Source organism: Etheostoma cragini, chromosome 9 (genome assembly GCF_013103735.1).
Source record: "Etheostoma cragini isolate CJK2018 chromosome 9, CSU_Ecrag_1.0, whole genome shotgun sequence".
NCBI classification, from domain to species: Eukaryota; Metazoa; Chordata; class Actinopteri; order Perciformes; family Percidae; genus Etheostoma; species Etheostoma cragini.
The window spans coordinates 25,148,514-25,164,040 of record NC_048415.1 but is presented as its reverse complement, the minus strand read 5'-3'; the positions used below and the strand labels follow the sequence as shown (position 1 = coordinate 25,164,040).

At 40.7% G+C, this 15,527-nt stretch overlaps 1 protein-coding gene across 1 annotated transcript in view; it reads right to left on the bottom strand.

The window, feature by feature from the left end:
• Positions 1-1,864: 1,864 nt before the first annotated feature.
• rabggta (Rab geranylgeranyltransferase subunit alpha) overlaps positions 1,865-15,527 on the bottom strand; it is a 15,237-nt gene continuing 1,574 nt past the window's right edge. The window contains exons 4-17 of the mRNA XM_034880930.1: positions 14,062-14,186; positions 13,754-13,941; positions 12,505-12,762; positions 12,248-12,331; positions 12,076-12,158; positions 10,582-10,677; positions 6,978-7,083; positions 6,077-6,128; positions 5,902-5,990; positions 5,709-5,797; positions 5,506-5,622; positions 4,179-4,292; positions 3,969-4,056; positions 1,865-2,385 (exon numbers count right to left, since the gene is read on the bottom strand). Coding sequence (XP_034736821.1) covers positions 2,237-2,385; positions 3,969-4,056; positions 4,179-4,292; positions 5,506-5,622; positions 5,709-5,797; positions 5,902-5,990; positions 6,077-6,128; positions 6,978-7,083; positions 10,582-10,677; positions 12,076-12,158; positions 12,248-12,331; positions 12,505-12,762; positions 13,754-13,941; positions 14,062-14,186 — 1,638 coding nt within the window. The 3' untranslated portion in view covers positions 1,865-2,236. The remainder of the gene's footprint in view (positions 2,386-3,968; positions 4,057-4,178; positions 4,293-5,505; positions 5,623-5,708; positions 5,798-5,901; positions 5,991-6,076; positions 6,129-6,977; positions 7,084-10,581; positions 10,678-12,075; positions 12,159-12,247; positions 12,332-12,504; positions 12,763-13,753; positions 13,942-14,061; positions 14,187-15,527) is intronic.

Below are 15,527 nucleotides of genomic sequence, written 5' to 3'. Positions count from 1 at the left end.
AATAAATAAATACTAAAGAATCCCTCCCTCTACAGTTGGCAAATCAAACTTGATGAGTTATGCGCCAAAGGTGTGGCGTATTTCTTTAAAATTCAGTCGACTTGTTTTAATTAGACACACCCAAAGGACAGTTCTCCCCTAAAGGCTTTCTTTGGACAAAAAGGCCAGGCCGTCAACATCCACCTGATATGTCGCAAAGTCAAATGTTTCACACTAAAAAGGCAAACAAATGAACAAAGACAGTAACACAACTGCAGGTTGAGTCAGGTGACACATGCCTGGTGACTCTGGCACACCTTTGAAACCATCTCATGAATGGGTCAGGGATTAAAAGTCCATTCAGCAAAGCTTTTAGATCAGATGTTAATTCTTTTTTTTTTTAAAGGTCCCATGACATGGTACTTTTTTGATGCTTTAATATACCCTTAGTGGTCCCCTAATACTGTATTGGAAGTCTCTGTTATATAGACCTTAGTGCCCCCCTAGTACTGTATCTGAAGTCTCTTTTAAATAGACCTTAGTGGTCCCCTAATACTGTATCTGAAGTCTCTTTTATATAGACCTTAGTGGTCGCCTAATACTGTATCTGAAGTCTCTTTTATATAGACCTTAGTGGTCGCCTAATACTGTATCTGAAGTCTCTTTTATATAGACCTTAGTGGTCCCCTAATACTGTATCTGAAGTCTCTTTTAAATAGACCTTAGTGGTCCCCTAATACTGTATCTGAAGTCTCTTTTATATAGACCTTAGTGGTCCCCTAATACTGTATCTGAAGTTGCAAGATGGAGGCTGGGGGTTGTGGCCTTGACGAACTGCCACTTCACTCGTTTGAAAGCCATGATGTCCCTTTCTCATGGGTGGGGCAAATTCTCTGGGCGGACAAAGCCGAGAACGGGGAGGTAACCTTGCCCCTTATGAGGTCATAACATAAGATCGACCTATCTGAGCTTTCATTTTCTCAAAGGCAGAGCAGGATACCCAGGGCTCGATTTACACCTATCACCATTTCTAGCCACTGGGGGGCCATAGGCAGGGTGGGGCAAATCATTTTATTGTTGAAAAACTCAAAGTGAAAATTTCAAGCCATGGGCAAATGGCCGCAGGTTGGACTCAACCCCGGACTGCTGCAAAGGACTCAGTCTACATGGGGCGCACGCTCTTACTGGGTGAGCCAGTGGTCGCCCCAAGTTCATTTGATTTTGAAAACCAAAGGATAACACAAAACAAAAGAAGCTCTTTGGAAGGCAGTGACACAATGTGTGCGGTTTTATTACTGGATCTGTGACTCACTGTGCAACAGTATAGTGTCATTTATTAAATGCTTCACGTAACCTTTTAAAAATGATGTATGAGAACTATGCAATGCTATGATCATTAGGTAGTTAGTAGCATTGTTTTTGTATTATTCAACCGTGTTAAAGGTCCCATGACATGGTGCTTTTGTATAGACCTTAGTGGTCCCCTAATACTGTATCTGAAGTCTTTTTCCCAAAATTCAGCCTTTCGGGGAGGGCAACGTAGAGGCTGGGGCTGTGGCCTTGACCAACTGCCATTTTGCTCCTATTACAGCCATGATATCTCTCTCTCATGGGTGGGCTAAACTCTCTGGGGGGGGGGGGGGGGGGTAAAACAGAGAAAGGGGAGGTACTCTTTCCCCTTATGATCTCATAAAGAGCAATATTCCAGAACGACACATCTGAGCTTTCCTTTTCTCAAAGGCAGAGCAGGATACCCAGGGCTCGGTTTACACCTATCACCATTTCTAGACACTGGGGGGGCCATAGACAGGCTGAGGGAACACATATTAAATGTTTTAAAAAAAAACAACTCATAAAGTGAAATGTTCATGCCATGGGACCTTTAAAGCTTATAGAAGCAATAAGCCAGCGTAGCAGCACGGCCATCCATACACAGTCATTATTAAGGTTTCCACATGCAATTGGGTGTGTTGTATTAAGGACATCCGTACGCACACACAAAGAAATGCAACATTGTTAATTATGCACTCCCTCACACACACATCTAGACATTTTGCTGAAGGGGTTAGAGGTTTCTGACATATACTCTGAGGCATCAGGCTTTCAGACCTTCAGAGATTGGTGTGACTGACAGTCTCTCAAGCCAACATGTGGAACAAACAGTCACAAGACACCTGAAAAACACCCACTGGCTCTTCCACAAACAAGCACGCCAGAGAATGCGATGGAACGATCGAACAGCGGCGGTTGGGTCCAATCAGAGCTGCAGGTCTGTGACCGAGGGCAGCAGCTCGCTCAGCTCCGACTCAATATTGGCCGTCTGAGTGACAGGGTTGCCACGGAGATCAAGGCGCTTCAGCTTAGGGCAGGAGGCCAGCGGCTGAAGATCTGCCAGTGTGGAGATTTCTGTGCATTTCTGGAGTTAATGGAAAAAGCCTTCCTGTGTGCTGTTGGCAGCAACAAATACAAACAAAGACATAGGACACACATACTCCACACCAACACTGATGGAAACGTAAGATCCACAGGTGAAATATGACACTGGGATATTAATGAATGCCTCTAATTATAAAACTAAAGCCTAAACTTGCATTAGAAGGTATGCACTGCAGCGGAAATTTGCCTGACATTACAAAAACAGAACTCGAACGTATCCTTGTGTCATGGGTCATAACCTGTAAACACCATTCATTTGCCTTAAGTGTACCGGGGGGAAGTGAAGCGTGAAGAAAAGGAAGTCTGCGGCGTTGCTAATAAGTTTCTCTTCCTGTCTTAATGATGCGATCTGCTCTGTGAAACTGCAGCGCTGATTTTATTTACGAAGTTTCAGTTAAATAACCTAATTAGTCACGCAGCGAAGCTAAAGAGTCTCGTTTACGCTGTAGTCTCCTAAACTCTGGAATCACCAACATTGTGTGTAGTGCGTCTTTTACATCGCACTCTTCACACACCATCAGATGCTCTTCAGCGGGGCTTGTTTTGCAGCACTGAGCCGTGCATATGTCTTGAGTTGCTTGTACACTGTGAGAGGACTAATGCACATACAGTGGCTTGCATAAGTTTACCCACCCACGCTAAAGTTTATTCAAAAGAGGAATAAAAATCATCTTTTGGAAATTGATCTTAAAATCTTAAGTAAAAAAAAAAAAGGAAAATCCAACCTTTCAAGGACACCAATTTTCTTTGTGAATGAATAATGTATTAATAAATACATATTCTTCCAAAAAATACAGGGGACATAAGTATACACCCACTATGTTAAATTCCCATAGAGGCAGGCACATGTTTATTATTAAAGGCCAGTTATTTCATGGTTCAGGCTACTATGCCTCCTGATAAAGTTCCCTTGGCCTTTGGAATTAATATACCCCCCCACATCATCACATACTCTCCACCATACATAGATATAGGCATGGTGTTATTTCAGTTAGCTTAATAGCTGGTTGGATTTGCATTGAGAGATGATCTTCTGGAAAGTTCCCCATGCCAATCTCTATGTATGGTGAAGGGTATGTGATGATGATGATGATATGTGTGTGTGTGTGTGTGTGTGTGTGTGTGTGTGTGTGTGTGTGTGTGTGTGTTATCAGGATGCATAGTGTACTAATCCATGAAGTAACTGGCCTTTAATAAAAACAAATGTGCCTGCCTCTATGGGAATTTAACATATGGGGGTGTATACTTATGCCCCTGTATTTTAAGGAAGAACATTCATTTATTTACAATACATTATTCATTCACAAAGAAAATTGGTGTCCTTAAAAGGTTGGATTTTACTATTTTCTGTTAAATTAAGGAATTAAGATCAATTTCCGAAAGCTGTTTTTTATTCCTCTTTTTAATCAACTTTAGCATGGGTGTGTAAACTTATGCAAGCCACTGTATAATATTATAAATTGATCTCTGTGACACTGATGCTACAGAGATGAACATAGACCCAGAACAGGACGTTGTCCAGCAAACAAACGGTGGATTGGTTTTAAGGATACTGTTATTCTTCAAGAGGACTTCCTCCAGTTTGGGAAGGTGGAACACCCCTTCAAGATTTTCTATGGAGTTGTTGTCAGCCTCCAAGACCTGCAAGCGTGAAAAATTCCAGAAAATGAGCAATCAATATGTATCGTTCCTTCTGTCTCCTACAAACTCTGCAAAGGGAGGGGACTGATATTGTATAACTTGGTGTGAATGAGCCTAATCACCTCCAGGCACTGCAACATGGCAAACTGAGGAGGCAGCCGCTGCAGCTGATTGGAGGACAGATTGATGTGGGTAACCAATAACAGCTGGTCCAGGTGGCATAAAGTGGTCAGGTTCTGTTAGAATAAAGAACACAAAAACGTGAGAAAAGACTTTTCTGAATTTCCCTATGTGGTAGCCATAACATCCCCTTTCTCTGCTTTTGCCCTGCTCTGATTTGAGTATTTGACCCACCTATGAGTGAGAGAGACATTGTTGTTGGACTGGCTCTAGTGGCTGTAATTCTGCACCAAGGGTGAATTTTGGGAAAGAGACTTCAGATACAGTATTAGGGGACCACTAAGGGTATATAAAAAGAGACTTCAGATACAGTATTAGGGGACCACTAGGGGTATATCAAAGAGACTTCAGATACAGTATTACCGGACCACTAAGGTCTATATAAAAGAGACTTCAGATACAGTATTAGGGGACCCCTAAGGTCTATATAAAAGAGACTACAGATACAGTGTTAGGGGACCCCTAAGGTCTATATAAAAGAGACTTCAGATACAGTATTAGGGGACCACTAAGGTCTATATAAAAGAGACTTCAGATACAGTATTAGGGGACCACTAAGGTCTATATAAAAGAGACTTCAGATACAGTATTAGGGGACCACTAAGGTCTATATAAAGAGACTTGAGATACAGTATTAGGGGACCACTAAGGGTATATAAAAGAGACTTCAGATACAGTATTATGGGACCACTAAGGTCTATATAAAAGAGACTACAGATACAGTGTTAGGGGACCCCCTAAGGTTTATAAAAAAGAGACTTCAGATACAGTATTAGGGGACCACTAAGGTCTATATAAAAGAGACTTCAGATACAGTATTAGGGACCACTAAGGTCTATATAAAGAGACTTCAGATACAGTATTAGGGGACCACTAAGGTCTATATAAAAGAGACTTCAGATACAGTATTAGGGGACCACTAAGGTCTATATAAAAGAGACTTCAGATACAGTATTAGTGGACCACTAAGGTCTATATAAAAGCATCCAAAGAGCACCATGTCATGGGACCTTTTATTAAAAAAAAAATATGACTTTAATTTACAAAATAAAACTCATTCTGATTCAAAGAAGACTTAAAGGTAGCGACCGAGGCCCTAAACTCATTGTGGAAATATTAACTGAAGTACTAGATCAAGTCAGAAGTACGGTCCTTTCCCCAGAGACTTCTATAGAAACCTGTGGAGTCGCCCCCTGCCTTGAAATGCCAGGATGCAGGTTCAAGGCTAAACTTTTGGGACCCGGAAGTTGCTGCTTGGTCTAAACCAACCTTGTCAGAAATACTGAAGACACGGACTTCAGCATACTCCATTTTCAGGATGGTGTTTTCAATCATAAACTTGCTGCACAGGTCACCATAATATGCAGAGCGCATGGAATCCACTTCCTGTAGAGGGGGGAACGAGAGCCTTCAGTCAATGATCTATATCCAAGTCAGTGTCACAGACTGTACATTGTTGGTAGGCTACTCACTTTCAGTGTTTGGAAATGAGCGAGAGTCTCTTTTTCATATCCCAGAGGGTCTAGTGCCCTCATGAGGAGGATAATGGTCAGTAAGCACCCTGCCATGGCAAACAGAGGGTTGTCATGTGATGTTGGTGATTTGGTTGTGTAAAGAACAGGGAACAGCTTTGATGAGGATGCGATGCTTCTTAAAATCACTTACACTTATTGAGCGGCTCCAGTTCTTGTAGCTGGTTGCATGACTGCAGCTCTGACTGTAACACTGAGGTCTTCTCTACTGAGAGTTCACTCCTACAGAGAAACAACACACTCAGTGCTTCCTCTTTTAAATAAACTGCAAAATGTGCTGCCATGGGGCCACGGGGCCGAGGCGATACCTGAAGAGTTCCTGATCCGTAGCGGAGTCCCGACACCAACTCTCACTTCGACCTGTGGGAGTTAAAATGTTTAAGGTTATTTGTAGAACATGAACACGACATGTAGAGATGCATGCCGTTAGGCCTGCACGATTAATTGTACAATTACATTTTTTTATAATTTTGGGGAAACAATTAAGATTTTCACAAAATAAATACGTTTTTAGTTTAGAAGCAGACTGCGTCACAAACGCTACTACTTTCTTCAGTGAGTTTTAAACATAGACGGTATAAAATGCTCCCTGGCGCTCCAATGCTCCATGGTGATGAGCAATGTGGCAAAACAATCTGTTTGGTACTGCCAATTGGTTTTGCTTGGCCATGGTTCATAGGTGCACTCAACAGTACGCACTAAACCTGCACAATAGGTTTATCCACGTATTTATCATACTATTTATTCATACTACATTGCAAAATGTTGTACTCCCAGCTTGTATATATTCAAATTTTAGTTGTAGTTTTTTATCCTATTATTATCTCATGTATATTGTACATATGCATAGTGTGTCCTAGTATTTAATTTATATTTATATTCTGTGCCGTGTGACTTATTTTGGTCCTGTAACTAGATATAAATATATATATATACACACACACACTATATACCTTAATTTCCCATTTTATTTGGATCAATAAATATCTATCAACATATCTAACATACCCATCTATCTATCTATCTATCAACAATATATATATATATATATATATATATATAATCTAGCAACATATCTATCAAAATATCTATCCACCTATCTTTCTATCTATCTATCTATCTATCATTACAAAAAAAAATCATGACAGAGATTCGTGCTATCAATTCTGAGTTGTAAAAATTGTGATTCATATCCCCCCCCCCCCTCACCTGTGTACAGAGCACAGTCTCTGTGAGTGTGTTTTTCAGTCCAGTGCACAGTCAGGTTGTGCTCATTTGTGATGTCGCTTATCGTTCCAGGAGGAAGGTCACAGATCTGAGCCGGTGTTGAGGTTGCAAAAAATATTTTTTTTAAATATATTTATAAAGATAAAACACTTTTATTTTACAAATGGAAGAGTTTGATTTCGACTTCCAATTAGCCCCCTTTAACCCCTTGTGTTGTCTTCCCTTCTGGGTCAAAATTTGAAAATGAATTGTTCTGGACACACAAAATGTTTTTGTCACTTTTATGAAATACCTAATTTTTGAGTGAATCACAGATTGGTACCTGTCAAATTTTGTCAGGACATGTATTGAAACCATTTCAATTTTTTTCTTTTTCAATGCTGTGAAATTAACTAAAACACCCCAAATTCTTGGAAAGTAATCATCATTTGCGCCAGCGAAGAACGTTGTATGGCTTCCATACAACGTGCATGCTTCCATGTTATTTTGGGTAATATGGTTGTAAGAAACCCATATTTCTAAAATATAAAAACCTTAAAAAATGGGCCAAATTGGACCCAAAGACAACACACGGGTTAAAAGAATCCTTAATGAAAGCCACGCAGTCCCAGAGCGGGGTGTGCAGACCAAGTCCATGACTCATTTTACAAAACAGCCAAAACAGCAGACTGGCAGAGCTGGGCAGTATGAAATAAAAATAATGTTTTATATTTCACAAAGTCATTTACCCAAACTAGGCTTTAATAGATTCATTTAGATCACTGAGTAAGCATTATTTTAGTGCTTGGCATTTAGTTTGAGAGAAAGCATAATCAAAATGTAAATGTAAAGACAAAAGAATTGCTGAAGTGTCTGGCCAAAGCTGCCATTTTTTCCATATCCATATTTACTCATAATCCCATGGTAATATTCGTCTATATTAACATGGGATTATGAGCAGATATGGGTATAGAAAAAAAAATACAGATGAAATCAAAAAGCTACAGTGCCTTGTGAAAGAATTTAACCCCCATGGCCTTTTTCTTGTAATCAATTATTTAATTAATTTGTTTTCAATAGGCACAGGGAGGTATAATATTAGATTAGATTAGATTAGATTCAATTTCATTGTCATTACACAGGTACATAATATCAGGAATATATCATTGGATTTCTATAATATAGTACTTTTGAATATGTAAAATTTGCTTTATTGTGAAACAATCAAGAAATAAGACAAAAAAGCTGATTCCCCACAATGGAAATAAGTCCTGGACTTTATTGTGTTTTCATCCTCGATTGTTTTAGATGTCTTTTCCTGTGTAAGGCATTCTTAATGCAATTAAATAAACCAAAGTCAATACGGTAGAGCCACCTTTTGCAGCGACTATCCTCAGGCTCTTAGCCTGGCAAAGCTAGCCTCTGGGATTGCTGCCAACTCCTAAAGGCAGAAACTGTGCCAGCTCCTTGGAGAGATGGATGAGTTCCACTCGTCACAGTGCAGCAATCTTTGATTCATATCGCAGATTCTCAATTGGATTGATGCCATATAATTTCCATTTTGTAATAAAAGATTTGATGGTGCTCCAGTGGGATGTTCAAAGTTTCAGATCATTTATTTTCATGACCCAATGCGGATCTGTACTTCTCCAGAACTGTGCAAAAAGGTTTTTTGGTCTTCATGGTGCCCATTTCTAATTATGAGACTTCTAAACGGTAACTGGTAGGGGCTCCATAGCAAAGCAAGGGAATACATGTCCGTGTGCATGCGCCACTTTTCACTTATTTTCCATTTCAAGAATAGTTTCCTATTTTGTGTAGCTCCATTTCATAGAATCCAAATAAAAATCCCTTTAAATTACAGGTTGCAATGGAACAAAATCGAAAAAAACGGCATGGGGGAGAGTACTTTTGCAAGGCACTGTATTCGGCTTGCATGTCAAAACTGAGCCAACCGCATCAATTGATGAAGACCGTGCAATATGGTTCAAAGCTCCGGAAAAGGCTAGTGAATTAAAAGTATGACATACAAAAAGTGTGACCAAACAATGCCTAATTTGGCAGCGTTTTCTCAAAATATTAACAGCCACTATTTTACGTTATTAACAGAAATGATCTCCCGATAAGTCTTATTTTTAAAGACAGAATCAGTCGGGTTTTTCCAAACGGTGTCCAGTGGATTGGACAATCTATTTGGGATGAGACCACCATTTTGTGGTAGCTCTAATCTGCGAGCTCAGATACTGACAGCCCTCCTGGAGCTGGAGACAATCCCCTTCCTCCTAAATCCATCTGCGGTACTTTAGCTGTCAGACTAAACACGGTTGTCCTCTGTGCCCTGACAAGTTAGAAACGCTTAGAAAAAGGGAGATAAAAACGGAACGCCAACCCTGACAAAAAGCACATATTCTGTCCTGATGGTTGGGACAGCCTCGGCCGACATATATTCTTTATATTATATTGAGACGCTGGAAATCAACCATAAACCAAACAATGCAAGAGTGGAAACTTCATCATATGAGGTTATGCTGGCTAGGTTTTTTTTTTTATTAAGTACATTTTCTGTAAATGTCTATATTGGGTCCGTGGTAAATTTTGGTTGGTATGTTATTTGTTGTATTTTTATTGTTATCGGTCCTCCTCCAGAAAGCTTTTAGTATCTTATTTGGGATTCCCCATTTCACGCGGACTGCGTATGATCATACCTCCTGAAATTATGCGGGTTTGACTACACCCTGCGGCTCATTGCTGCGTGTCATTCCCCCTCTTTCTCCCCTTTCATATCTTCAGCTGTCCTGTCAGAAATAAAGGACAAAAATGCCCCAAAAAATCTAAATCAAAAATGACACGTGATAAACAAAACGCATACTTAATAAATGAAAGGAATACTTTTTCTATTTTTTTTTTTCAACTGTATATTCATGTGTCTTATTGATTTTTAATGCTTATGACTTTTAACTGTTTGTACTTGTGTTTTATCTGTTTTAATGATTTTGTGTAAAGCACTTTGAATTGCCCTGTTGCTGAAATGTGCTATACAAATAAAGCTGCCTTGCCTTGCCTTGCCTTAATAAGAGGCAAAGAGCCTGGGACACTCGGCAATTGGGATCACTTCATGGTCCACCTGACTTCTAACTAGTAGCCTGATTAGGAGATTGTAACCGGATTTTTTATGCCATATTTATTCACTGATATTTTGTTTGTTTTATTTAACTAACACTACTGTACTTTTGTCTGCCCAACCTGTACATTGTACATTTTTCTTTTATTTTCTCCCCACAATCCAGTGTAACTCGTGCTCTGACTGAAATGTTATTTTTTATCTATATTCTCGTCTCATTTGTCTTCTGTACGTTGCACCCTATAAGCTGTTTGTTATATTTGCAAAAGAAAATTGAAATTACAAGAAAAACTTTTAAAAAAGCCATGATAGGAAGTCCCGCTACACATCTGTGCGTAAAGGTTAAATAACATTCCTTTCCAGTACTTTGGTTAAAGTTTGTCCTTATCAGCATGTGGTACGTATAGAATGAGTTAAACTTGTTCAATCAGCAGCACACAGTGACAGTCAGTGATAAGATCTGAGGCGGCCAATGGAAAAGGATACCCAGACAGGGCTGTGTTTGAAGCGCGGGTGGACGCTCCTCCACTCCACTCTCTGGGGCTGACCGTCGAGGACCAGCAGGAGGCCCACAGACTGCGCCTAACAGAGCAGAGGCAGGTAGAGAGGTTGCTCAGGAAACAGCCGGGTACCACAAGGACACTACACATCACGGCTTCTTACAGTTGGTTACACACGTTTCTTAATCCAGAGTACACTTTTACTGACTCGTCAAACAGTCAGCACACAGCAGCCGGTGTGGACTAAACTGTGGAGAACTTTTCATTGCTTTGACACACCCACATACAAATGTTTTCTCACTCAAGTTTAGTCTCACATAGCCAGACCCTCCTCCTCTGGCTGGTCCACACAGCACTCCGGGATGGGAGAAAAACCTGCACTGGTTTATTGGCATTTCTTTGAACCGATCACTAGGCTATTAAGCAGTGGGGATTTATATTTGCTTATACGTTAGAGTAAGACTTTTTAATTGAAGTTGAAGATCAATTCCCCAGAGCAAAAACAAACGGGTACACATTTTCTTTTGTTCCTTGTGCAATTAAAAGCTGTTAACATGCAAAAAAAGAGGGGTTTTTTTTGGGGTCACTTGGGTTTTCTCAGTGGCACTTTCACAAATAATTTTCTCCAGACAATCTCAAGGGATTTATCTGACACTGTCCAATTTTTTAGTGATGAAATTATTCATAATCAATCTGTTGTTGTGTGCCTCGTTTATTGTGTTGTGGTTTTATTATTTTCCAACTTCAACTCTGAACTCCTTTCTGTAACGTTTACTGTAAGGAAGGACAACCCATTCAGTAAAAGTCTCTTTCTTGTAATTGTAATGAAAATGGTTTTTTAAAGCTTTAAAGACAATTGTGCTAGGGATGGATACATATTTAAACGGCACTATAGTGACTAGGCTTTGGAAACAATAGAAATAGAAAAATGGAATAAATTGTATCCAGAGCATTTAGTTAGAAGAATAATTAAACTTTCTAATAAGTGCATACTGTAGATTAATAAGTGAATACTGTAGATGGCTATGCATGCACGCACGCACACACACACACACACACACACACACACACACACACACACACACAGGAGCTGCCCCCTCTTTTTTAATTTATTGTTTTACTTCATTTATTTTTTTGTGCGTTTTGTTGCTGTCTTATTTTCTGTTTGCGGGGAGGGGGGGGTAGTACGATAAAGAATGTAACGCTTTACAATACGATACAATAAAGTAATACATAAAAAAAATACTTCCAGCTGTTAGTGTTTTAGGCCATTGTGTTAGGAGTGTTCTTGTTGGGAGAGTGATGTTGTCAGTGTTCTGATCCAGGATGACTTGAGATTGACTGTTGCTGTGTGCTGAGCTGCATGTTTGCTAAAGACAACTGTGTGTAGAGTATTTAAAGTGCAGACTTTAAATACTTTAGCAAAAGGTGTTGAACCAATTGTGTGAGAAATAAGTGAAAAAATAAGGAGGACACTCACATTAACAGGCCTAGAGAAGGCGACAGCCACTCTCTCCTCATCCCGACTGACGTACACACAGCTTATCATCTCCTCACGCTCCGCTGTCGAAAAGACGTGTGTTATACGTGACTAAAGAACAGAAAATATTCTGCATGCTCAGAAAAACATATGTGTGCACAGATGGACATACCTCTGCCTAGCAACCAGCGATAGTAGAACCAAGCACTCTGGTCGTTGGGGTCAGTGAAGAAAGCATTTTGTACAAGCTCATATTCTGAAATAATAATGGGTATGATCACATGATGCTAAATGTGTTAAACTGCATGGTGTGCGTTACATGTACATGTGTTGATTGGCAGCCGTTGTACAGCGTGAGACTGCCCCCTGTCTGTTGTTAGTTGGTGTTGCTAACTACACATTCATTTGCTGAGTTGTTGGTGAGTTTACCTTTGAGGAGCTGCTCTTCGCAGACGCGATGGGAGTGGGTTTGCGGGGAAGGTGGCGGGGAGGCCCGGCGAGGCTCGCGACACGGTGAACGGGGCTCGGGAGACTCCGGGTGCAGCAGCGGCAGCAGGGTGCTACGGTAATGCCAGCTGGAGTAGTTGGAGAAGTTGGAGCCGATGAGACGGTCGGTAAACGCCAACTCCTGGTCCACGGGCACACCGGACATCTTCACAACCATCCGACGATAATCCCAGCAATGGACTAGTCGAAATGGAAGGATACGGTGTGAGACATGGATGGATAGAGGGCAGTGACACATTAGGCAGACTGTTTTAGTCCTGATCACCTTAACCAAGTCAGCATCGAGACCGAGACAAGACCAGACTAGTGCAATCTAAAGTTGGGCAGGAGGAGTTACAAACACACACACACACACACACACACACACACACACATATATATATATATATATATATATATATATATATCCATACTGTTATATGCAAGATTGATACCCTGTATGTAAGAAATGTAACTAATTTGTCCTTTATATGAGTTATAATGTTATATATGTTATGATGCTAATATGTTTGTTTTGTTTTCCACTGGATGACTCCAAATACATAGTTTTGTTATAGTTAACAAATATATAGTTGACTGTTTTAAGCAACACAAACGCTCAATTTGCATAAAAACATATTGCTACGTTAACGTATTCGCATTTGGTTTTCGATAAATCGCAATTTTTCACGCATAAAAGTCTAGGTGGAAATGGGCGTGGCCTACAATCTTATATAGAAAATGAAACCAGACTGACTAGAGGTCGTTGAAAATCCTTTGGGGATCTGGGACACAGAAATATATTAAAAAACACAGGTCCCCAGATACAAAAACACAGGTCCCCGGAAAAAGAGCTCTATATGTCATAGAACAAAAAGAGCAGGTGCTCCAGCCTCCACTGATGTCTATGTGTGCACGTGCCTGATGATGAGAGGGTCTGTGACTGAAATTATGTCAACGCATAAATCAGATTATCCCGGCAGTTGGGTCCTAGAAATATAATCTAGGGTGCTCTTTCCTCGAGAATGAGACAAGACCAATAAAAATGGGGTTTATAAGACAAGACAGAGACGTTCAAAAAGTAGCCTTGAGACTGGTCTCGAGTACTACAACGCTGATATCAGGTCTAGATCAAATGCAAATGATCCAGATTTTTACAATTCTGAGCTGTCTTTTTTGACTCTTTACTCACAGTTGCGGTCGTCCAGGCTCAAGCAGCGATCACACAAGCCCAGCTCTCTGGCCCAATCCGGTCGAGGCAGGCGGGTTGAGACCCAACCTCGGTGGTGCCAGCTGCCGTAGGACTTTGGGTTCACTTTGAGGCACGACTCCAGGAATGACAGCTCAGCCTGGTAAATCTTTTGCACTTCATCCTCATCTCTGGAGCGCACATCGAGAGAAAAACCACACAATTCTTCTGTTAATATCGCTGATGGTTTACATTTGAAACGTGTTACACAGTGAATCTGCAGGTGGCAAGATAACTGGTAGTGATCTAACTTCACAGTCTCCATGTGCATTAGGATCTCCCTCCTGTAGTTCCACAGGGTAGCGAAGTCAGGATTGGATGATAGTAGCTGCTGGGTAATCTGGAGAGCCTCATCATCCCAATTACCCTCCTTCCTCTGTCATCACCCACACACACACAACAGAGAGAGAGAGAGAGAGAAAGACAGGAAAAGGACATAAGAAACAAAACAAACCTGAAACTGATAAAAAAGGCCCAGTTTACAGAATTACAGCCACTAGAGCTTTGTTTTTTTTTTGGGGGGGGGGGGGCAGACAACTCCTACTTTGCTCATCTGAAAGCCAGGATGTCTCTCTCTCCCTCTCTCTCTCTCTCATGGAGGGGTCAAATTCTCTGGGCGGGCAAAGCAGAGAAAGGGAAGGTAATCTTTCCCCTTATGACCTCATAACGGGCGAGATTCCAGATCAGTCCATCTGAGCTTTCATTTTCTCAAAGGCAGAGCAGGTTACCCAGGGCTCACTTTACACCTATCACCATTTCTAGCCATGGGGGGGGGGGGGGGGGGGGGGGGGGGGGGGGGGGGGGGGGGGGGGGGGGGGGGGGGGGGGGGGGGGGGGGCATAGGCAGGCTGGGGGAACCCATATTAATGTTAAAAAACACATCATAGAAAAAACATTTACATGCCGGTATACAGTTGTAGAACCGGTTTAAAGGCTCAGTAAATTCCTCTAACAGCTGGGCACTGTTGTTTTCATTAGAACTTACTAAAATAGGATGTGTTGTGATTGTTTTATGTTAACCCCAGGAAGAGTAGCTCCTACCTTCTTAAAATGTATCAATATTATATCAACAATCATCATTATCATGATATGACACAAGTGTTGTCTTTTTCTGGTTAGGGCTACCTTACAGTAAAGTGATGTCATTTTCTTAACTTACCAGACTAACTACCTGTGTCGTTGTTGGCCTTTACCCATTCAAATCACTTAAATAATGCAATAAACATTATTGGTGATTATCAAAACTCTCATTATGTTAGTATTTTGTGAAAACACCAATATTCAACCCTACAAAATCACCACAATATCGACAGTTATGTATTTGGTCTAAGTACACACCCCCCTATGTTAAATTCCCATAGAGGCAGGCAGATTTTTATTATTAAAGGTCAGTTATTTCACAAATCAGGATACTATACATCCTGATTAAGTTCCCCACAACCCCCCCCCCACATCATCACATACCCTTCACCATACCTAGAGATTGGCATTGGGTACATGGGGTATCATTTCATATCATTGCACTCATGCCTCTATATTGTTTCTGTTTAGAGTATGTATATATTGTATGTATACTAGTATTTTTTTTTTCCGTATGTGTAAGCACATTGGGAGCAACGATGCTCCAAAGAAAAATTCCTCGTATACAGTGGGTACGGAAAGTATTCAGACCCCTTTAAATTTTTCACTCTTTGTTTCATTGCAGCCATTTTCCAAAA